Source organism: Macaca fascicularis, chromosome 7 (assembly GCF_037993035.2).
Source record: "Macaca fascicularis isolate 582-1 chromosome 7, T2T-MFA8v1.1".
NCBI classification, from domain to species: Eukaryota; Metazoa; Chordata; class Mammalia; order Primates; family Cercopithecidae; genus Macaca; species Macaca fascicularis.
Window position 1 is genome coordinate 9999651 of NC_088381.1, and position 23965 is coordinate 10023615.

General features: G+C 45.0%; 1 protein-coding gene across 7 annotated transcripts in view; it reads left to right on the top strand.

The window, feature by feature from the left end:
• Positions 1 to 23965, top strand: part of RYR3 (ryanodine receptor 3) — a 566003-nt gene that overhangs the window by 423079 nt on the left and 118959 nt on the right. For all 7 annotated transcript variants that reach the window (XM_005559076.5, XM_065547708.2, XM_065547709.2 and 4 more), the window contains exons 46-55: positions 1452 to 1572; positions 3923 to 4092; positions 6522 to 6742; positions 11207 to 11297; positions 13415 to 13555; positions 14793 to 14956; positions 16993 to 17071; positions 20747 to 20836; positions 23106 to 23252; positions 23460 to 23522. In XM_005559076.5, coding sequence (XP_005559133.3) covers positions 1452 to 1572; positions 3923 to 4092; positions 6522 to 6742; positions 11207 to 11297; positions 13415 to 13555; positions 14793 to 14956; positions 16993 to 17071; positions 20747 to 20836; positions 23106 to 23252; positions 23460 to 23522 — 1287 coding nt within the window. The remainder of the gene's footprint in view (positions 1 to 1451; positions 1573 to 3922; positions 4093 to 6521; positions 6743 to 11206; positions 11298 to 13414; positions 13556 to 14792; positions 14957 to 16992; positions 17072 to 20746; positions 20837 to 23105; positions 23253 to 23459; positions 23523 to 23965) is intronic.

Sequence of the window (23965 nt, forward strand, 5' to 3'; positions counted from 1 at the left end):
GTTTGATTTTCTCCCCCAGAGGTAGAGCTTTGCAGACATCACAAAAGGGTGGTTCTGTTCTATGAGATGTCTTCTCAGACTTCTAGTTTTGAACTAAAAAGTACCTTCTTTTCCTTTCTTTTTTCACCTCTGCTGAGGGCTGAAAGAAGCAGCCCTTATTTCATATAAGGTCTGACATCATAAGAGAGGAAATAGCTGCTTTTCATATGAAAAGCAACTCTCAATCTTGATAAGGGAGGCTGATCTGAATTCTTAGGATTCCAATTCCTGCTATGATAAAGGAGCCTTACCCACGTAGGCCTGTTTTTCCATTTCTGTGCCTTTAAGTAAACGCAGGAAACTTGAAAGGGAGCCCAGAAAACACTAGAGTGTTCTACAGTCTTGGCGGGGGTGGGGAGGGTCAGGAACCCCTGTGTGTTCACACTCTAGCTTTCCTGATCACCTCTCATCACATCAGAAAGCACATTATAGTTTGCTGCTTCTCAAGAAGGCGGCATGGGATAGCTCACCAGAGGCCCATCTGGGTGCCCCATTCTTCCTTCCTTACTGCCTCTCTGCTCCAACACCTCACACGCACGCACATACACATACGCATGCATACATCCCTTCTCAGGACCCCTCCTGTGGGTCCTGCCCTGTCAGTGGTGAGGGAAGGATGCCATCATCACCAGCCACCTCTTCTCTACCCTTGGGGATGGAGGTGGCACCAGGGTGGGTGGGCAGGCCTTCTGCTTTCCCTGGTGGCACCAAGCATTGTATCTCAGCATACCATCCAGCCCACCTGGGGACTGTCTGACCCTGAGCTATGACATTCAGTTCCCAGCTGAATGCCTGCTACACCCAGCCAGAGACTGCATGTGCAGGGGGATATGCATGCACACCCTTGTGCGTGTTGGTTGGTTCATCAGTGTCAGGGTGGATCAGGCTATTCATGCCCGGATAACGCCCCTGAGCCCCTCAAGTTCTCTCTGACGTTCTCTATACCCTTTTTGCCCACTCATCATCCCCAGCATTAATCAAACTCTTAGAAATTGAAATTCATAACCCATCTCTACGTTTAACAGAACTCTAGAGTCTGGCATTGTGGCCACGCTGTCCACACTTCTGTCATGGCCACCAAGAGCTTCTGGCAGTGCAGTCACACTGAGAAGCCACCAGCAGGCTGTGTACTTCTTCCTGGGACCTGATACCACCACCTCATGGCCACTTTAATAACAGCAAAGGAATCTAGCAACCTCTTCAGTCAGTTATTTCCTCAGTAGCACCTCTTCTGGAAAATCAAGAGACCGCTCTCCTCTTTCCCTGTGGCCACAAGTGTCTGTAGCAATTAGGGAAACATGGAATGGACCCCTGCCCTTCAGCCATTTTACTACCAGAGGTTTGGAGGTGGGGTGGAGCGAGGTGTGGGAACCTCACTTATCTCATGTCATTCTCGACCCTATATCTTCCAGCTCATCCAGACGGGAAAGGGGGAGGCCATCCGCATCAGGTCCATACTGCGCTCCCTGGTCCCCACAGAAGACCTGGTTGGGATCATCAGCATCCCCTTGAAACTGCCCTCCCTTAACAAAGGTAAGGGGAGTGACTGCAGGCTGAAGCGGCAGTCTCCCAGGAGCCACTGGCTCGGGGCAGGACTCTGTCCCCAGCACAACGGCCCCCGGGCCCTGACTCGCAGGGCGGGCGCACAGGGCAAGTGTCTTGCTCTTTTCCTGTGATGAGTTTTCTCCTCTAGGCTCTAGCCGGCTGCTCTCGTCTTCTCTAGAAGCAATCTCAAAACAATAAATCAAGTCCCAATTCCTAGCATTTGCCCATTTCCATGGTATAAACTTTCTCACCATGGCCAATTCCAAGCCACCAATGTGATGTCACTGAACACAGAGTTGGGAAGAGAATGGACATGGCACATTAGATTGTATTCCCAACACACAAATGCAGCTGATGCAAAAAACCTCAAGAGTATAGTTCATAGTGAAATAATTTGGAAGTAATGACTTCAGTCTGCTCTCTCGTCTGTGTCAAGACAGTTGTACCCTGTGTCCCACAGGTACAGACAGACCTCGCTGTCCTCCTGTGAGCATGCCAACCTGGTGAGGGAGGCTGACAGAATGGGACAAGCGAAAGCTCTCCCCACGGCCTCCCTTCTCCTTCTCCCCTGGCTCCCCCAGCTTGTGTAGGCAGTGGGGGCACAGACAGACGGGCCCCCACACAGCCTCTCCAGCCACAGTCGCACGCCTCATGGCTGAGGATCATAAACTGTTTTCCCCCAATGCTACCAGTGACATTTGACATCAGTCAGTCTTACCTTTGCAAAACTTACACTCTCCCCGAAGTGTTGTTTCTCTGAGTCACGCCACCCATTATCCAGGCTCATGGAGGAATTGAAAAAGTGTGATTCTAACCGTTGTCATGTTTCCCAGACTGATATTCCACAGAAGCTTTCTGTGGGAGATACTAATAGGTGTACATATTAATAAGGGGCCTGGAGTCAAATAAGTGTAGGAAATGCTGTGGAATACATCACATGGTATAAGCACAGTAAAACGATAACGTCTCTAAGAAAACTTAAGATAAAGCAAATTAGATGTTGAACTCAGTGTTTCCCAACACAAAACACTAACTAATATCCCACCACACCAGGCATGTGTGAGAGGAAGTCCGTCTCAGCCATTCAGGCCCAGCTCCGCCTGGTACACGGGGCAGGAGAGGCCGCAGCCTGCAGTCTGGAAGGCCCCTTCTCTCTGGCTCTGCAGCCTGACGCTGATGCCTGGGCAGGACGAGGGTCCGGGGTGGCTCAGACTTCATCTTTGTGCCTCTCAGGGTTCCTTATGAAGCCCACACCTTTCCAGTACAGTGTTTAAATATGCTGTGGCTATAGCGTGCTCATTTGGGGGTCTCTTTCCTAGTTTTTAGCGTAAACAAAACGGGAAGAGGAAGATTGTTTTCTGTCCTCACTTGAAATCCTGTCTTTACTCTCCAGCTCAAGCAGTTTTTATTTTCTTCATAGTATTTCCCCACTTCACCTTCGAACCTCTTGATTAAGATTAGAATTGTTGGATGACCTGATCTACATTTCACCTAAATCAGACGATTATTTCCAAATATTGCAACAAGATATCCTCGAAGTTTGTTCAATTTATGATGTAATAACTACAGACATATTAAACTTAATCTGCCTTCATTAATGTTTTCTCCCTCACTTACTTATGTTTCAAATCAACAAAGCAATAAATCAAGGCCTGATCCTAGCATTTGCCCATTTCTGTAGTGTAAGCATTCTCACCATGGCCGATTTCAAGCTGCCAGTGCAATGTCACTGAACACAGAGTTGGGAAGAGAATGGACATGGCACACCATTAGATGGTATTTCCAACACACAAATACGACTGATGCAGAAAACCTCGAGAGTACAGTTCACAGTGCAATAATTAGGAAGTAAGGAGTTCTAGTATTTGTTACCTTTTTAAAATATCTACTTAATTGTAAATTCTAATTTTTAATAATGAGCATGTTTAACAACCGGCTGGAATTTTAAACTGGCTTTTCAATGAAGTATAAGCTGCCTTCAGCACAGCACTGTACAGGTTGAGTATTCCTTATCCTAAATGCTTGGGACTAGAAGTGCGCTGGATTTTTTTTGGATTTTGGAATATTTGCACTATACTTACCAGTTGCATATCTCAAATCTGAAAATCCACAATCCTCTGAGAAGGATCTCCATTGAGCATAATGTTGGTGCCCAAAAAGTTTCAGATATTGGTACATTTCAGGTTTCAGATTTTTGGATTGGAGATGCTCAATCTGTATTTTTCCAAACTTCCTGTCGCTTATAAGGAGAACAAGCTGTAGACAGACAAGCTCTGTGTTACCTTTTGAGACTGTGGAGATAGAAAAAGGGAAATTACATTTTCTGTGTGTCTTTCAGATGGGTCGGTCAGTGAGCCGGATATGGCGGCCAACTTCTGCCCTGACCACAAGGCACCCATGGTGCTGTTCTTGGACCGCGTCTATGGCATTAAGGATCAAACTTTTCTGCTCCACTTGCTGGAGGTTGGATTTTTACCTGACCTGAGAGCTTCTGCCTCTCTAGATACAGTAAGTTGCAAAAATAACAAAAATTATTGTTCCCATCACTGCAAAATTAGTAATGTTGGACTTAGAAGCAAATATTTTCTATTTACTCACCAATTACATTTTAATAGCTTACTTTAATGGGTGAGAAAACAGAGGTATCATGAAATGGAAGATGGTAATTTATTGAGCCAGAGACTTAGATATAGGTAAATTTGACCCCAAATCCAACTCCCTCAATTGCGGTTTTTTTAACCTTGACGGTAAGTTGTAAGGGGTTATCCTGTTACCCTGTGCATTTTAGAACATTTAGCAACATCCATGGCCTCTACCTGCTATGTATCAGTAGCACCCCAGTTCACCCCGAATCCCTGCCAAAATCAATTTCAGGTATCACCAGATGTCCCCTGGGGGGACAAAAGCACCCCCTGGTGAGACCATGTCTCTATTGCCTTTGAAAAAGGCTGACTGGCAACATTATAGGCTGACATTATTCTTCCTCCTCTCACTTCATAATTTCATATACTGACCACCAGGATGGATAGGTCTGAAGTGAGGGATATGACGAAGGTCAGTACATGAGGACAAAGGCAGATATAAGTTTGGAAATCAAGGGTGAGATAGATAAGGTAGTTCACCATCAACAAACATCAAGAGAGGAGGCCCCTAGAGTTACAAAACTCAGATACAAGATGCCACAAGACAGAACTAAGCAGAAAAAGGTACACCAGGAGTCCTAGGTCCAAGGAGAAAAGACAAACTAGATCAGTGTAAGTCTAAAAATCATCTTGCCAGTTTAGGGTTGTTTTCAGTTAGAAGGTTTCTCAAAGGCTCCACCTAGTGTCCAACAGAGATAGAAATCTGAGCTCTGTGATGGGTTGTCAGCGGCAAATACCTTGACTTGGATGGATTCCACCTGCACGGGTTATCCAGAAATGGAAATACATACGAGCCCCAACCTGAGTGGGAGCTGCATGCCCATGTGTGGTAGGGAGATGATAAATGGTATATATGACAGTATTAGAGTATACGATCCCTAATACTGAATAACCCAGTCTCACTCAATGTTTTGATATAATAAAACAATGAATAATTCTTTATTCATAATGAATAATTATGAATAATTATTTTTGAATAACTAAAACAGTGCTTCTGCCACTGCTGTTGTTTTGAACTTTTCTATAAATTGATTTTAAAAATAATTTTCTCAACTCATGGGATCTACCCAGGCTTCCTGATCAAATAATTTAATGATAAACAGCAAATGCTATTCTGGTATCTGGTGTTCAATCACGTGTTTGTCCAAACACCATCTACGACAAAAAGGTGTTATATTCAGTTCATTAACACATAGACATTCATGCATTCTCTTTTGAAAACGTATAATCTACTGAAATCAAAGCTCTGTCGTTTCTCATTTTAACTCTGTATATTAAAGTGATAAATGTGGAAGATTAGCTGTTTCTCCCAGCATGATTACTGAAGTTTCTAGGAGACAAACTTGATAATTTAGATAATTTATAGGAACAACGAGAAATGTGTATCATTCAAAGAAAATGGTTTTTCAAATCCTAAGTTATACAAAGTGTGTTACAGATAGAATGACTGCAGTAATCACAGGAAATGGTACTGTTTCATCTCTGTGGATCTCCAGGTTTCTTTTGAAGTTCTACAACTTTCAAAGATGGTGGTAAAGTGTACTTTGGCTATTTAGTGTCACTAAATGGGTTTTCCTTGTATTCAACGCATCCATCTAAATGTACATAAAAGAACATCGTGAGCAAGTGTTATGTTAGAGTTGTGTAGAAGGACCCAAGTATCTGTTCCTTTTCCATGTTGCCCATGCAGAGTTAGGTTCCCTTTAGTGGGGTCTACTCTCATGTCAGTATTGATTGTGAATTGCTCACAGTGCTCACCAATTAACTGAAAGGAGTCAGAGTTCCACTTTCTCTTTCACAAAACTGGTGAATTTGAGAAACTGCTTGACCTATAACCATTCACTAATCTTACAGTCGTAAGATAACAGTGCGTGAGTCCCTGGTAGGTGAGAAAAGAGCGAAAACCAGAATAATAATGTAGTATCCTGGCAACTAGACTTTGCAAGCATCAAAATGTTGGGTTAGACTGGTCGTCAGCTGATTTTAATGAGTTCAAAATTATTTTGAAGGGAACAGATATTTATAGGATCATTTGGGAAGACTTAGAGCCAGCTAGCCTTTGTTATTATTTTTTTCTAATTTTTTTTTTTGTTTTCTTTTAACTTGATTTTTTTTCCATTGAAAATGCAAAAAGAAAAATAGAACTGCTAATAAGGTAGAACGTTGTTCACTGCCTTGCTGTGCAATGTGGACATATATAAGCTCCCACAGCTTGCTACATGGGAACTCAGTGCAGAGCCAGCTTTGCCCTGTTCCTCAGGGTGATTAACCTGTGTCTCAATCTTCTTTCCCTAGGTTTCCCTGAGCACCACAGAGGCTGCGCTTGCACTAAATAGGTATATATGTTCTGCTGTGCTCCCGCTCCTCACAAGATGTGCCCCTCTCTTTGCCGGAACAGAACACTGCACCTCTCTGATTGATTCCACACTGCAGACGATATACAGGCTTTCCAAGGGACGTTCCCTCACCAAAGCACAAAGGGACACTATAGAAGAATGTCTGCTTGCCATTTGCAAGTAAGTACACATCCTATGCTGTTACCCCTGTGTATGCATCCAGGTCAACTGCATTTTACTTTGTAATCTAAAAACTGGTGGTCTAGGCTAAGGAAGCTTCCAGGCCTTTGTCATACACCAGCCCTCCCCTAGACATCTCGTAGGATGTGCTCGGCTCCCCTATTTGCCACAGGCAAAATCTTTCCCTTTGGGGAAGGGAGAGGGCGCAGCTTAGGCTTTACCCACTACGGTTGATGGACCAGAAAACTATTTCAAGCCTAAAGTGTTCAGATTAAGAGCTGTCTTCATTCTCAAGATAGAGCCAGAAGCAGATGTGTCTGCCTTCTACATGAGCACATCTGACGTGGAAGCCAGACTCTGTGAATAAAAGCGACCTACCTCTAAGCCTCCCAAGACCAGCAGCAAATCAAAGAAAAAAACCTCCATTCACCATGGGGAGTTAAAGGCAGTAATTTTTACGACTGCAGATGGGCATCAGAGCCAGCTGAGGACAAAAGGTAAAGTCACCCCAAGAGCCTTGGGTCCTCAGGAATCTAAGTCTTGTAGAATCCAAGGAAGAAGACCCTTTCAACAACAGGTCTTAGCAGCACAGGCCAATAGTATGATCTGCCATTTTTCAGCCAGTGTTTTGCCTTCTCAGCTGCATATCAGAAATACCTGCTGAGTTACGGAATAAATATCCCAGTGCCCAGGCCACATCCCAGCCCAAAAAGTCAAAACTGTTAGGGATGAGACCCAAGATTCCAGCTTTTGAAGCCTCCCGGGTGTTTCCAATACGTCGTCAAGATTAGAAACCACTGCTGTAGGTCGCTCCGGAGAGAGGATCAACAGGCTTCCCCCGTTAGGGGCCAGCTGAGTATGGTCTTGATTTCTTGTTGAATGAGTTCTTTTCTAATCACAGAAGAAATTACTATGCATTGGGGAGCTAGAGCTACCTAGAAAAAAAACTCCTCGGTCCCCACATTGATGTGACTAGAACATCACACCAAAAGATAATCTCAGCAGTGAGAAAGTACTACACACATATCAGAACGGCCAAAATCCAGAACACTGACACCACCAAATGCTGGCAAGGATGTGGAACAACAGGAACTCTCATTCATTGCTGGTGGGAGTGAAAATGGTACAGTCACTTTGGAAGGCAGTTTGTCAGTTTCTTACAAAACTAAACATACTCTTACCACGTGATTCAACTGTCTTACTCCTTGGTTTTTACCCAAGTGAGTTGAAAACTATGTCCACACACAAACCTGTATGCAGATGCTTGTAGCAGCTTTATTCGTAATTGCCAAAACTTGGGAGCAATCAAGATGTTTTTGAGTGGGCGAATGGGTAAATAAACTGTGGTACATCAGACCATGGACTATATTATTCAGTGCTACAAAGAAATGAGCTATCAAACAATGAAAATACATAGAGGAACCTTAAACCGATATTACTAAGTGCAAGAAGCTCATCCGAAAAGGCCACGTGCTGTATGATTCCAACTATATGGCTTTCTGGAAAAGGCAAAGCTAAGGAAACACTGAAAAGATCAGTGGTGTCAGGGGTAGGGGGAGGGAGAGATGAACGGGCTGAGCACAGAGAATTTTTAGAGCAGTGGAAAAACAGTATAATGATGGATGTGTGTCATTAAATACTTGTCCAAACCGATAGAATGTACAACAGCAAGAGTGAACCGTGATGTAAATTATGGAATTTGGGTGATAACGATGTTTCAGTATATCAGTTGTCACAAATGCGCCACTGGTGGGGGATAATGATAATGGGGAAAGCTACGCCTCTATGGGGCCAGAGATAGATGAGAACTCTCAGTACACTTTGCTCAATTTTGCTGTGAACCTAAAACTGCTCTGAAAAAGCCTGTTACAAAAAAGTTTTAAAATGTTTTAAAAAGGATAATCTCTGGCTTATATTTCAAATATAACAATGATCACTATGTTTAAAATGCTTTTTAAAATTAACCTATGTCTACTGTCTTTGTATCGCCTAAGGCCTACAGGCTTTAAGTGCTTTATGGGACAGGCTGTGTCATTGCATAGTATTATTTTCTTGGGGTGGGGAGTAAAGGCTGGTTGATGGGAAGGACGCCTCGACCCAGGCCCCAAAAGAGTTTTCTCCCAGAGATCTCCTTCCAAAACCAGGCCCGATATTATGATAGTGCTTCATTCAACACAAGATTTTTATGATAACTGGCAGACAGTTAAGCTAATTAGAATATTTTTGATCTTTCAAGAGAGACATTTCAGTGGACACACCAATTAACCTCGAGGAATTAATAAGGTACCTAGGTTTTGCACTTTGCCACTTCAAAAGGAAGATTAATGCCCCTTTATTAGTTTTTACGAGCCTCTATTTTCTTAATGGTAGAAAATGGAATAAATAATGAGTTTACACCAAAAGCAATCCTTTCTATCAGCTTTAATTTGTAATTGGCTGGTAATGCATCAATAGCAGCTGCAGATCTTATTCTCGCTTTCACTAGAGCTGAACTCTGGGTGTATTTTAGAAACCACACCAACCAAGGAGTCCTGCCTCCCAACATAAGCTGTTTCCTAATAACAAAGTCACATTGGTGAGACTGATTTGAGCTGCAAATACTTTTAAAGAATGAGACTTGGGAGAAATTAGAATTTTTTTTTTTTTTTTTGTGAGACGGAGTCTTGCTCTGTCGCCCAGGCTGGAGTGCAGTGGCGTGATCTCGACTCACTGCAAGTTCCACCTTCCAGGTTCACGCCATTCTCCTGCCTCAGCCTCCCAAGTAGCTGGGACTACAGGTACCCGCCACCACGTCCAGCTAATTTTTTGTATTTTTAGTAGAGACGGGGTTTCACCATGTTAGCCAGGATGGTCTCGATCTCCTGACCTCATGATCCGCCCATCTCGGCCTCCCAAAGTGCTGGGATTACAGGCGTGAGCCACCACGCCCGGCTTTTTTTTTTTTTTTTAGATGGAGTTTTGCTCTTGTTGCCCAGGCTGGCATGATCTCAGCTCAACACAACCTCTGCCTCCCAGGTTCAAGTGACTCTCCTGCTTCAGCTTCCTGAGTAGCTGGGATTACAGGCCCGCCACCACGCCCAGCTAATTTTTTGTATGTTTAGTAGAAACGGGGTTTCACCATGTTAGCCAGGCTGATCTTGAACTCCTGACCTCAGGGGATTCGCCCACCTTGGCCTCCCAAAGTGCTGAGATTACAGGCGTGAGCCACCACCCCCAGCCAAGAAACTAGAATTTTACATCAAACAAAAAGTAGAGTTCACAGCCCTATTACTGTACTTTTAGAGCTTTTCTTCTTGCTCACTTGAGCTCCAGATGTAGCAGGCAAACTGATACTTAACTAGGTTTTTTCATTGTTTATTTTAATAAGTCAGGAATTCGCAGAATTACAGATTTATTGCACTCTGCTTGTATTCAAGTTAGTGAATCTTAGGTGATAATTGCTGATTAACTGGATAATAATGTGAAACACTGAGTAATTTTTGCATTCTATTAGATTCTGAGACAAGGCTACTTACTCACTGTATATTTTCACCCCTGTGCTTTTTATCGCAACGCCAGCTCCAGAAACAGTAGTGAAACAGATGACTTTTGTTCTCCATCTGCTTACATTCTTCTTACTGTAGATGCTCCAAGGATTTCTTCCCTGGCATCCCAACATTCCACAAAGGAGTGTTAGCTTTACCTCCATAGCTCCTTAGGCAATAGTGGAAAAAATCCAGGGATTCATGAGCTGAACTTACATATCAAATTGTGTTTGTGTGTGTACACCTTTCTCTGGAGAAAACCATAGGTTCCACTAGGTGTCTTCAAAGTTTGGCAATGTAAAAAAGCAAAATCCGTGTTGCTTACCTCTCCTTTCTCTACCTCAAAATTTATTTGTGCCATGAACTCTGTAATTTGATAGATTATTCTTTAAATAGTTACTGTATTTGCCTATTAATGGAGTTGTTTTGAGAACAAAGCCTTACCCCAAACAAATGATTCCAGTAGTGAGAATTTCATGGACCAGATCCTAAGGCACAGGGCTTTAAAGTTCTCTTCAAATCACACCAGTAGGTGGCCTCAGAGTCCACCTGTGGAGCTGCTCAACTCCAGTTTCTCCCTCTGCAGAGTTCAGGGGGCCTTAGAGATGACTAGAACCTGAGCTGCACCTTCTTTCTGTTCTATTCTTTGCACATAATCAGTGATTATATTTTGAGTCTGCATATATCCTAGCACATTTTGTCACATAGCAACTAGACTTCCACCTTGGGTATCCCAGTTCGTTAGCACTCTTTTTCTGAATTTTAACTATACTGTTTTCAAGTGTTTTATCATCTACTCTTGTTTATCCGAGATCTTGTGTAGTAGGAGCTGTTTTCTTGGCTGTAATATGCTTATTGTTGAGTGTTTCTTTCATTCCTCCTTGATTGTTTTTCTTACGTTTTCATTTTACTTTTCTACGTTTCTTATTTCCTACTGCAGTCACTTGAGGCCTTCCATGTTACAGCAGCTCCTGCGACGCCTCGTTTTTGATGTGCCCCAACTCAATGAATACTGCAAAATGCCTCTCAAGGTAAACGTCACTATTGTTACAGAAACACAGTCTGCTGCACAGGAAACTTGCCTGGTCCTATGTGATGTCTTCGCAATTTGGAGGAAAAATACATGCTAAATGGGTTTGACTCCCTGAAGTTGATGGTTCGCTAACAAGATACATCCCACAAAACCACGTCCTTTCTTGAATGTCGAGGTTGAAGAAAATTGCTCCAATTTTCTTTAACTGCTTTCCACTGACTGGTTGATATTTAGCTGCAGTTAGTACGGGGACTTAGATTTTGTGCTTTCCCGCTGTAATTAGGTTTTCAGACTGTGTTCATCTCAAAAAGCTTTCAAGGCCCTGTGGTTTTTCATTAAATTGATTTAAATGTCCCTTTTCTATTCCATACTGTTTTGTGCTTTTCTTGTTTGTAAGAAATCTTTGTTTTCTACTTTTTTTTTTTTTTTTAAATGAGTCAGAGTCTTGCTCTGTCACCCAGGCTGAAGTGAAGTGGCGTGATCTCGGCTTACTGCAACCTCCACCTCCCAGGTTCAAGCAATTCTCCTGCCTCAGCCTCCTGAGTAGCTGGGACTACAGGCACATGCTACCATGCCCAGCTAATTTTTGTTTGTTTGTTTGTTTGTTTGTTTTTAGTAGAGACAGGGTTTCACCATGTTGGCCAGGCTGGTCTCAAACTCCTGACCTCAAGTGATCCACCTGCCTCAACCTCCCAAATTGCTGGGATTACAGGCATGAGCCACTGTGCCTGGCTCGCTTTCTTAATAAAAAGATCACAGACCCCTCTTTTTTGTTGTTATTTTTTTTGAGACAGGGTCTCACTCTTTTACCCACACTTGGCACAGCCATGGCTTATTGCAGCCTTGAGCTCCCGAGTTCAAGCAAACCTCCCTCCTCAGTCCCCCAAAGTGCTGGGATTACAGCAGGTGTGAACCGCCATGCCTGGCCTTCCCTTTTTTTATTGTCTTGTCTCTGGTTTTCTCATAAATTACAAATATTTTATCACTGGCAGCATCTGGGCCTGGTGGGAGGGCACCAGAATCAGCCATCCACCCTTGCAGTCAGTGTTTTTACCTTTTATCTCTGAGGCATCTTCCATATTCGCATATGCAAAAGTGTTAGCAACGGCTAGCCACACCTGAAAATCCTACCTAATGATTTTAACAGCACTTTTCTTTATCGTCCAAGCAAGCATTTCAGGCAGCATTTTACTGGGCTACCCAGAATTCCCAGAGAGCTTTAATTGAATCCCCTGTCTCCATCCCAGGCAGAAAACAGTTTGTATGTTCCCAGAGATTCCACAGTCCTCTAAGGGCTAATTCTTCTCTCTAGCAGCCGCAGTTTTAATCTCAAAAAAAAGAAAATATTTTAACCGAAAACCATAGTGTGCACAGCTTAATTTGGTGTTGCTTCCTCTGCAAGCCTTTGCTGCCAGCTGGATACTGGCTTTGAAGAGGCATTATTGATATCACTCAATAAGCTCACTTTTACCTCTCATATCAGTGGGATTTCTCTTGGAGGACGTGGATCACACCTGCTGGGATGGAAACATTACCGGTAACTTCTGCCCTCTACTGGCAAGATGTGAAACTGCTGTAAAATCACTGGGGTGTAAGAGAGAGAGAGGATCTGAGAGGGAGGGAGGGGGCACGGGGAGTGGGGGCAAGGAAACAACGGGTAATTGATGAGAAAATCTTCAGACCCACAACTTGCAGCCCACCATCCTCTCCCCATATCAGCATTCCCCCAAGATCTCCCAGAATTACAAGCAAAGCTCCCAGAAGAAATTCTTTCCACCCTTGACTGGCTAGAACAGCACACAGTGACTACTTTCAGAAGGTAGCACTCTCTCGTTTGAACTAGAAATGGCTCCTCTCCATTTTCCAGTAACTGCTAGGGGCACATTAGGAGGCACAAGAATTAATCAGGCAGATCCGTTCAGGCTCAAGCTCATTAGGCAGAGAGCAGACTGTTCCCAGTGGTGTTTGAAGGGCCTCTTTGTCGACAGCCCAGCTGTTTCACATGTTTCATTCTCATGATCTCTGCTTGCTATTTTATTCTCTCCTGCATGTTTCTGATGCCCGTGGACTTTCGCTACCCCACCCCGCTGGTCTCTCCTGTTCTGAACCTCCCAGCTTCTGACGAATCACTATGAACAGTGCTGGAAATATTACTGCCTGCCTTCAGGATGGGGGAGCTATGGGCTAGCTGTGGAAGAAGAGCTGCACCTAACGGAGAAGCTTTTCTGGGGGATTTTTGACTCTCTCTCCCATAAGGTAATGACGGTACTTTCTGAGCAAAAAGAGAGCATCTCAGTGCCCCGGCACCTACAGATAATAACAGCCATCATCTATTTAGCGTTCCATTTGCCAGGACCTGTGCTAAGTACTTTACAAGCATATTACACTAATTCTTGCCCCTCTCTCTGAAATGGAAACTCTTAAAATCCTTATTTTACAGGTGAAGCAAAGCCTCGGAGTAGTTGAATAAATTTTCACATTCACAGAGCTGTACATGGGAAAGTGACTACCAGAGTAAATGACACACACATCCTCTGATGTCAGTGTCGATGCCTTACCTCCCCATTCGTTTCCCCCTGATTTGGTGCGGCTCCTGTCTGTCAACCTTCACTAGGCTCGAGCCAAGAGGAAAAGCCCTGACATCTGCTGTGATGGTGGGACAGGGGATTTCCAGAGGACCTTAAGCCATGCTGGGAGAGGTTCTTGCCAGGCACTCATCTGAGGAGGCGTCGGGTGAGAGCTCAGAGCCTCTGAAACCCAGGCCTTACCGAACGGTGTGATTGAAGTAGAGCTCTGACTCAGACTTTGCTCCACTTCCCCTAACCCAGTTTGTGAGGTCAGCAGCTTTAAAGGTAGAAAGTGAGCAGGTCTGGGTTTCTTAGAGAAGTATAGAGCACGCATATAGCTCGTTCACCTGCACTTACATTTTCTTTACCCCTGGATTTCATTGGTCTCGTGTAAGCAGATCAAAACTCTTCCCAACCCCATGCTATTTGACTGAAATTCATTTCAGGCTGGGTTCAAGAGAGAATGATGGATGTTGAGCAGTCTGCTGCTGATGTCAACATATGACCCATATCAGCTACTACAGAGCTTGGCACAGCTTGCTATGCCCTCTCCAGTTGCAAGTTGGGTCCATTTCTATGACCGTTCTTAGCAGACAAGTTTATAGTCACTTCTGGCCTAGCGACTAGTCACTTTAACCCTTAGGTGGTCTTGAAATTAACCATTTAGGAGATATTGATTTAAACCTGTTTAAGATTTTTCAACTTAAAGCAAATGGTGACTTGAGGGCTTTATAGAGTGTTAGTTCATCCTCCAAGGATACCTTCGTTTCCACCAGAAAATAATTAAGGGGTTACACATTTCTCGCTTTCGTTAACCTGGATAGATGCGTGTATTTTATTTCTGTTTTCAGGTGATTAGTGAATGGTTCTGTCTAAGGACATGGTTCTGCTTTCTCTGCTAAGGTGGCCTTGTTTTTCCCTCACAGAAATATGACCCAGATCTTTTCCGAATGGCCCTGCCTTGTCTCAGTGCTATAGCTGGGGCCTTGCCACCGGATTATTTGGATACCAGAATCACAGCCACTTTGGAGAAACAGATCTCAGTGGATGCAGATGGCAACTTTGATCCCAAACCTATCAACACTGTGAAGTGAGTCCAGAATCATCTCTAAGCTGGTCCTGTATTTTGTCCAGTAACCAATGTTTTCTTCCAGAGGGCAGCAAGAAATGTGCGCTTTACCTCTTTCCCTCCTGCCAACGCTGTTCATCATTTCTCTTGACAAGTCCCATCAGGCACAAGGTTTAATCCATACATATCTGTATTACTATATTCTGGGCTTTTGGTGGGGGAGGAAAGGGTTGGTTTATTTATTACCAGAGATGGATGCTCCCACAAATAAATGTCTCCTGAGGCACTGAGAGAACTACCCTGACAAATTATGCAATTAATTTATTAATGAGCTTTTTGACAAAATCTTTGCTCTTGGTGAATTAGGCTCATATGGTTCTAATAGCATCGTACATCACAACAGCTCCATAAATAACAGTCAGCTGAGTGCTGGCAAGGCTGGGGTGTGATGACAGAACAGTGTGGGGTCCTCACTGGAAAAGCTGGACCTGCTCTTTGCCATGCCGAGGGATGCTGGAGCTTCAGAATAGCCCTACCATTGCGCCTTTTAATTTCTCCCTGTAATTTTCCAGAATTTCTCACTGGTGTTGACTAGGCCATGGAGGTGCGCTTATCCCTTGGGCAAAATATTGCTAAGTTTTGGTTTGCAGTAGTTCTGCCCAGTTATGAATATGTGCTGTAGGGTATACAGTCGGCTCCAGGTGCATTTTAAATGAAGAGCTCTAAAACTGCTTCAGGGTGAGCAGGGAAAGTAAGCCTGAGCCTATATGAGCCCCTTAGACCTGTCTTTCATGGCAGTAGTTCTCAAATGAAAGCCTGAACCCTTCCCAGGGGGACTGTCTGCTTTGATAATGTGTAATCTTTGGGATAATCAAACACACATTCCATTGGAAAGAGCTTTGAGCTGTGGGATGGTGGGACAGAATTGAAACTGCTGTAAGTAAGAGGTAAGGAGCATGGTAAACCATCAAGCTGGGGCCAAAGAAGGCAGGTGCTGACTTCGGAGAACTCTGCCTATAAAAATGTAACAGTGTTAAAGAAAGACAAAGCAAATGGCGTAGTAACTTGGATGCTTTTGAAAACATTCTGAGAAAACATTATACTCTAGCAACTGTGTGTTAATGGCAAGTGGCTCTGTGTTATTTTGAGAGTTCAGATTTGTTCACATATACCCATGACATCAATATAGTTCCTTGAGGAATGGAGATTAACCCTGGCTTACTTCAGGAGAAAAGCACCTTTTGCAAGAATATGGGGTCATTGTCAAAATCTAGTGAAAGGCCAGCCTGGCCTTAGCGCACATAGTCACCAGGGAAGGACTTGGAATCAGGCACTGTGAGGAAATCGACAATCTTCAGATGTCCCCATTGGGTGAATCACCTTGAAGAATTTACTGCCCTAGTTTCACCCAACTCAAGACTTAAATTCCATGGAGAGAAAGTCTGATTTGCCTAGTCATATGCCCATCCTTGGTGACAGTTCATGTAACACTGCATACAATATAAGAAGACTACGCAATGTAAAGGGAATGCAGGTGCCGATACCAACAGAAGGGACCGGAGCTGTTTTCTAGGAAAACAGAAATAGCAGGTGTCTACTGTACTTCCAAAATTCTAGTATTTTACCATGAGCCACCAAGCCCCAAAAGGTAGAAAACCACTATTTCATAACATACGGCTCTCTGGCTACCCATTTCTACCATTTCCAGATTGTAGCCGGAGGATGACAGGCCATTTACCTTGGATTCTCACTGTCTAACCAAGACAGGTCTGGCCCAGGAGCCAAGAGAACCCAGAGCACATGGCAGAGGCCTGCCCAGCCAAGGCTCCTCCAGAGATGTTCCACGCTTAGACTTGGGTGTGTCCGTGACCTCACCCTGGCTATGCCACTCCTACTCAGGAATGTCACTGTGCCTGGAGTCCAACTTTAGCTTTGGGATTGGCCGGCTGATCACATCCGCCTTCTGACAGCTGATTGATTGGTAGTTCTGACCATCTTCTACTATGTCTGGCTGAAGTGCTTGGGGAGGTTTTGATATTTTTTTCCTCGTTTCACAGTTTTTCCTTGCCTGAAAAATTGGAATACATCGTCACCAAGTATGCTGAGCATTCACATGATAAATGGGCCTGTGACAAGGTAGGGATTATCTTCCAGCTGACAATTGTCAGGTGGGAAAACCAGCCCAAGAACATTAAAAGGGCCCAGTCCTGGAAATCTGCCTGATTTGTCGAAGTAACAGATTTTCCATGCCGCCGGCATTCGTTATTTCTGAGCAGCAATTTCCCACGGTTGGTGGAGGTCACAGAAATAGGTGACAGCAGCTGCTGGTGTTTCTTTTGTGTTTCTCAAGAAAATGATCAATTCTGGAAGCATTAACTTCTTCCTTAACATTTCCTTACGGGAATTGTGCCCACACACAGGCTTGTATGTGTTTGATGTAAATGCTTAATGGGAATGGGGAGGCTTCTATCCAATTTTTGTATTTGAATGCAGATTGGAAAAAAAAAAAATGAAATTGAAAGCCTAACCCTTGCATGTTTCTGGAAGGCTGGATTTTATTCTAGGGAAGACACACAATCGTCTTCCTATGGCAGGCAGTGGTATAACTCCCAGACACTCCCTTATTAATAAGGCTCTCCATCTGGTGTTTAGAATTCTTCACCACATGAGGTCAGGCTGTTTCATATGTTTCATTGCTGTGTCAGCCCTTTAACACTGGCAGGCAAAGTGGGAAGACTGTGCGAAAGATATCCAGGATTCCTGTGGACAGCCAGTTAAGGACTGGGGCCATTTCTCAGCTGCAGCCTACAGTGTGTAACCGTGGACCCATGTCCACAGCAAAGCACAGAAAACCACCTCCATGCAATGTGCCCGCAGAGAAGGAACACCTTGAACCACTAGCTCAGCCTCTGTGTGGATGTAGGCTCAGCTCATCCGTCCATGAGTCTACTGGGGGCTGATGGTAACAGCTATCATTGTAACTATGAATGGGCTGATACCTCATGATTCTAAAGCAGGAGGTGGCAAATCTGTTCTGTAAAGGGCTGAATGATCAACATTTGAGGCTTCGAGAGCCAGACCAACTCCATTGCAATGACTCCTCCCGGCTGCTGTGGCATAAAAGCAGCCATAGAGAAAACATAAACAAAAGTGGGTGCCTGTATTCCAATCACATTTTATTAATTAAAAAAAAAGTGGTCAGCTAGATTTGACTGAGGGGGCAGAGCCAGCTGGCCCTTGCTCTAGAGCATCTGCATTTTCTAAGAACTCTTTGCCTATGGCCATTTGGCCAGCCAAGAATTAGGGAGAATAGTCACCTCCAGGAGCCCACAGCATTAGCGAAGCCATCACTCAACCATGTGGATTTGAACTCCTGAGTCTCTCGTACATCCATATATTTGTCTCTGTCCTATGACTTCAGTCCAAGCTGCTGTCGTCTTTCACCCAGACTGGCATAAGCTCCTTACGGGTCTCCCCACGTGCATTTGCCTAGTCTGTTCTTCATAGTGCAAGCAAGTCAGAGTTTCAGTACACAAAGTGAGTCATGCATATTCTACCACTGCTCTTCCTACCCAGCCCTTTCTCCTTGTTAAAATCCTTTCATAATTTCTAACTCTTCTGAAGATAATGGTCAAAATCTTTGGTGTGGCCTGGTAGGCACTGCCTGATCTGACCTCTGCTACCATCTCTAGCCTCATCTCCTCCTCTGCCCTCTGCCCTCCAGCCACCTCCCCTTATTTTAGACCCTCTCTCTCTCTCTCTCTCTCTCTCTGTCTCTCTCTCTCTCTCTCTCTCTCTGTCTCTCTCTCTCACATATGCACTACATGTGCCAGAGACCCTCCTCGGAGCCTGCCAAATACCCGCCTGTACTCACACACATGCTCGCAGCATTCACCAACTCATCCTGCAAATATCACTCCAAGCATGAATTCCTAGGATGGCATTTTTCCAGATTTCTCAGTTCTGGGCCCTCTGAGCACCTTGTCCTTCCCTTTCATAGTACTTTCATAGCTCGCTTAGGTATTTGTATTTATAACATTTGTACATCTATACATTTATTCTAATTATCAATTTTACATTTACTAGTATAGTTGATTGATACCTCTTTCTGCCACTAGATGGTAAGCTTCACGAGGGCATAGATACATGCCTGCTCACCAGTGCCAGGCGGCACTGATGATCTTACAATAAAAGAGTGTTTTTCTTGCCCTCAAAAGCCTCATGATCTTGTGGGAGAATCAAAACGAACCAGCCATTGTGGGGCAGGTTGTCCAGGACTATGGTGAGCATGAGCACAGGATTAGAACACATAGGAATCCCTAATCCAGTACTGGGGGTCCAGGGACATCTCCCAGAGTTGGTGACATCTACAGCATGTGCTAAAGGATGAGTGGGAGCCATCTGTCACAAGGAGGTAAGTGCCCTGCAGGCCTTGGGAACAGCAGGTGCAGACCCAGGGAGGCCAGAGACAGTTTGGCTTTAGGGAACCATGGTTCAGTAGAGCTAGGATGTGGAGTAGGATGGGACAGAGGGTGAGAAGTGAGTCTGGAGAGGTCAGCATGATGACCTTTTTAGGTTTACAGGTCATTTGAAAGGACTTGGGTTTTACCAGGATGGCAGCTGGCAGTCAGAAACATTCGAAGTCAGTAGAGTGCCCACAAATGATTGTGATTTTTTAATATCCCCGGACAATAGGGTAGAAAATGAATCCAGGGAGAGGCAGCAAGACTGGAGGCTGGGAGGCTGCTTAAGCAGCTCTTGCAGTAACCCCAGTGAGAGCTAATGGTGGCCTGAGCTAACATACAAGCAGGGAAGTGGGTGAGAGAGACAGACAGACAGACAGACAAATGATGGGAGGGGTACAGGCAGTGGTGTCAAGGAGGACTCCCATGTCATTGGCTTGGAAAGTGAGTGTAAGCTGGGGCTGTTCACTTCATCCGGGGGACCCGAGAGGAGGAGACATGTAGAGAAGTAATTTGAGGGGTGCCTGTGGAACGTCCAAGCATAGCTTAAATAGGTTTGAAACTAGGAGGGAGTTCTGCGCTGGAAGTATTGATTTGATACTAGTCTCTTCTCAGTGGTAAGTGAAACCATAGGCCTAAATTAGATCACCTAGGGGAGTATATGTCTCTTGAGAAGGGACAGAAACTTAGGAAATATACACATTTAACAAATGAACAGAAGCTGAGATTGAGAAAGAGCAACAGCCAGAAGCCTTGGGGATGTGAAGTTATGGAAATCAGGGGCTCTTACTTATCTCTGTATCCACTGTGCCTAGGACAGAGTCTGATGTGTACCATAGAAGACATTCACCCAATATTTGTTGAATAACCCTAAAAGTTCTTAAACTCCTGTGACTCTGGGAAGCACACATCACTACGCTTTTGCTCTGGCACTGGCAGGCAAGGATTGCAAGCCAAATGGGCCCCTCCAGGCAGTGGCAGTAGGTCCAGTCTTCCCAGGCCTCCCAGACCTAGCTTCTGTTCTTCTTGCGAAGGGGGTACGCTAACCTGAGAAGCACTGTTCCCAGGGCCTTTTGAAACATCCTGTTTTAAGTGGGCCTGAAATACAAGCGAGAAAGTGGAGAGGACAGCAACTAAAACAACAAGGAATAAAAGAGCAGAGTTCAAGATTCGGGAGGCAGACAGCCTGATGGCCTGAGAGGATCAATTAGGCATTTTTGAAGAGAATTTCTAAGCCCTGTCACTATCCATTATTCCATTTGCTCCACGAGAATAGAAGCAGGGATTTGGGTCACATAGCGGGGTTCTTTGCGTGCCAAGGATATTTGAACTGAGAACATTTCTACAGAGTCAGAGTGGATGGAAATACGGGATTTCCCTGGATGAAAATGTGAAGACCCACCCACTGATAAGGCCTTTCAAGACATTAACGGAGAAGGTAAGAAACAGGCCTCTGGTAACACTGTGTGGGCATGCTGTTTCCTTCCTTGAGTGATTTGATCAGGAGCTCAGAGGAGTTCAGAGCACATTCACTCTCAAGTCCCTAAAACAACATCTAGGACTCAGTAAACTGTTCACAAGCTTGCCAGTGAGCAACTGCCTCGGGACCAGTTTCCAAGAGCCCAGCCTCACTTTCTGTTCTTTGGCTTTCAGAGGCCATTGGTGAAAGAAGCATCATTCAGCACTTTCAGGCTGGGCCAAAATGCATTTGTAGTTCTGCAACTGAACTGAACTAGGAAGGGGTTTGGTTAGGGCAGGGCAGGGCAGGGAGAAGGCGCAGTGAAATTGCTGGGGAAAATTCAGACAAGGCCAGGTATGGTGGCTCATGCCTGTAATCCTAGCACTTTGGGAGGCTGAGGTGGGCGGATCACAAAGTCAAGAGATAGAGACCATCCTGGCCGACATGGTGAAACTCCGTCTCTACTGAAAATATAAAAATTAGCCGGGCAGGAGAACTAGCTGAGGCAGGAGAATTGCTTGAACCAGGGAGGCAGAGGTTGCAGTGAGCCAAGATCATGCCACTGCACTCCAGCCTGGCGACAGAGCAAGACTCCATCTCAAAAAAAAAAAAGAAAGAAACAAAAAAGACAATAATAATTTCTTTTTTTTTTTTTTTTTTTTTTTTGAGGGAGGGTCTCTTACTCTGTCACCCAGTCTGGAGTGTAGTGGTGTGATCTCAGCTCACTGCAACCTCTACCTTCCAGGCTCAAGTGATCCTCCTACCTCAGCCTCCCACGTAGCTGGGACTATAGGCATGCACCACCATGCCCAGCTAATTTTTGTAATTTTTTAGTAGAGACAGGGTTTCGCCATGTTGGCCAGGCTGGTCTTGAACTCCTGACCTCAAGCAATCCTCCCACCTCGGCCTCCCAAAGTGCTGGAATTACAGGTGTGAACCACCATGCCCAGCCAAAAATGATTTCTAATACATGAAAGATACAGGTAATAGAGAAGAGAATCCTCAAGAAAATAAGTTTAAAAGAACGCATCTCTTGCTTAAAAAAAAATTGATTACTTAACATATTTGGTTTAACTCAACTCTGAATTCTTTTTTTTTTTTTTTTTTTTTTTTGAGACGGAGTCTCGCTCTGTCGCCCAGGCTGGAGTGCAGTGGCCGGATCTCAGCTCGCTGCAAGCTCCGCCTCCCGGGTTTACGCCATTCTCCTGCCTCAGCCTCCCGAGTAGCTGGGACTACAGGCGCCCGTCACCTCGCCCGGCTAGTTTTTTTGTACTTTTTAGTAGAGACGGGGTTTCACTGTGTTCGCCAGGATGGTCTCGATCTCCTGACCTCGTGATCCGCCCATCTCGGCCTCCCAAAGTGCTGGGATTCCAGGCTTGAGCCACCGCGCCCGGCCAACTCAACTCTGAATTCTTATCTTGCAATCTGTAAGATTCTTTGTAAGCTTTAGTCCTAGGCCTAGTGTCACGTGTGAAGGATGGTGTATGTATCTTTGTATTCATGTTGACTATCTATTAAATTGTGCATAGACCAAAAGAGAATTCTTTTTTTTTTTTTTTTTTTTTTTTTTTTGAGACGGAGTTTCACTGTTGTCACTCAGGCTAGAGTGCAGTGGCACAATCTTGGCTCATTGCAAGCTCCGCCTCCCGGATTCAAGCGATTCTCTTGCCTCAGCCTCCCGAGTAGCTGGGACTACAGGCATGCGCCGCTATGCCCGGCTAATTTTTGCATTTTTAGTAGAGATGGGGTTTCGCCATGTTGTCCAGGCTGGTGTCGAACTTCTGACCTCAGGTGATCCACCCGCCTTGGCCTCCCGAAGTGCTGGAATTACAGGCGTGAGCCGCCGCGCCCGGCCCACAAGAATTCTAAATCTAATAAATTATCTTTCCCAAACTCACAGGAGAGCTTTATGCAGATGCATTTTGACAAGCTCTCATCTTCAACAACTACTAGAACATGAGGAGTCACTCTCCTGTCCCTGTTCTTTACCTACAGATTGTAGATAATGGCATTTCTAATGTCTGGCACGTTTCCTCCCAGGGCAGGAGACACTGTAGGGTCTTATACCTAAAAACACCAGAAAGCCTGCGTTTCGGGTAAGATGCAAAGGATCGTTTGACCTTGTGAGAGAAGGCTGGCGCGAACTAGCACCCCCACCCACAGCGGGGTCCACCTGCCGTGCGGAGAAGGGCCAGGGGGAATGCTGGGGTGTGTTCTGCAAAGTGCTTCTGCTCAAATTCTCTTCTAGGAGAAGGAAATTTATCGCTGGCCTGCCCGAGAGTCCCTGAAAACCATGCTAGCTGTGGGCTGGACTGTGGAGAGGACCAAAGAGGGAGAAGCGTTGGTTCAACAGCGGGAAAATGAGAAGCTTCGAAGCGTGTCCCAGGCCAACCAGGTACATATACCACACCCAGAGGCCCACGCTGGGCCGATGGAACCCGTGGAGAACCTGGGGGCGTTCTGCCTGGGGCATCCTAGGTGGGACTGTCTAAGATGAACCTTGGGGATTTTTCGGGACACATCTTTCACAGCTGAAGTTGGGGATGCTGATAAGAACCAGGAAAATAATGGCAACCCCGTGACTGTGCCTTTGCTTTCCTAGGGCAACAGCTACAGCCCTGCTCCCCTCGACCTCTCAAACGTTGTACTCTCCAGGGAGCTCCAGGTCAGTGCCCCAGGTCCGGCATGACTTGCTTTCAAGTGCAGGACGCATTACCTTCCAAAGAGTTAAAGGGCAAGAAAAGGGAAAGAATCTCTAGAACGTATCACCACTAAAATTCAGAACTGAAGATGGTCACATTGTGCAGAGGCCACAGGGAAGGTCTCCGCAGAGTGAACCAGTCCTCCGAGAAGGGGAGGCTTTGTGCTTCTTCCAAGGACGCCCTGACGGGTGCTGACTCAGTAGGAAGAACCACCAGCGCACTGGAGTCTTCCCTCAGTATCCATGAGGGCTTCACCCTGGGACTTCCCGCAGACATCAACACCCACCAACGCTCAAGTCCCTGATATAAAATGGCATAGTTTACCTGTAACCTACACACATCCCCCCATACACGTTAAATTAGCTCCAGGTTATTTGTAATTCCTGACACAATGTAAATTCTGTAT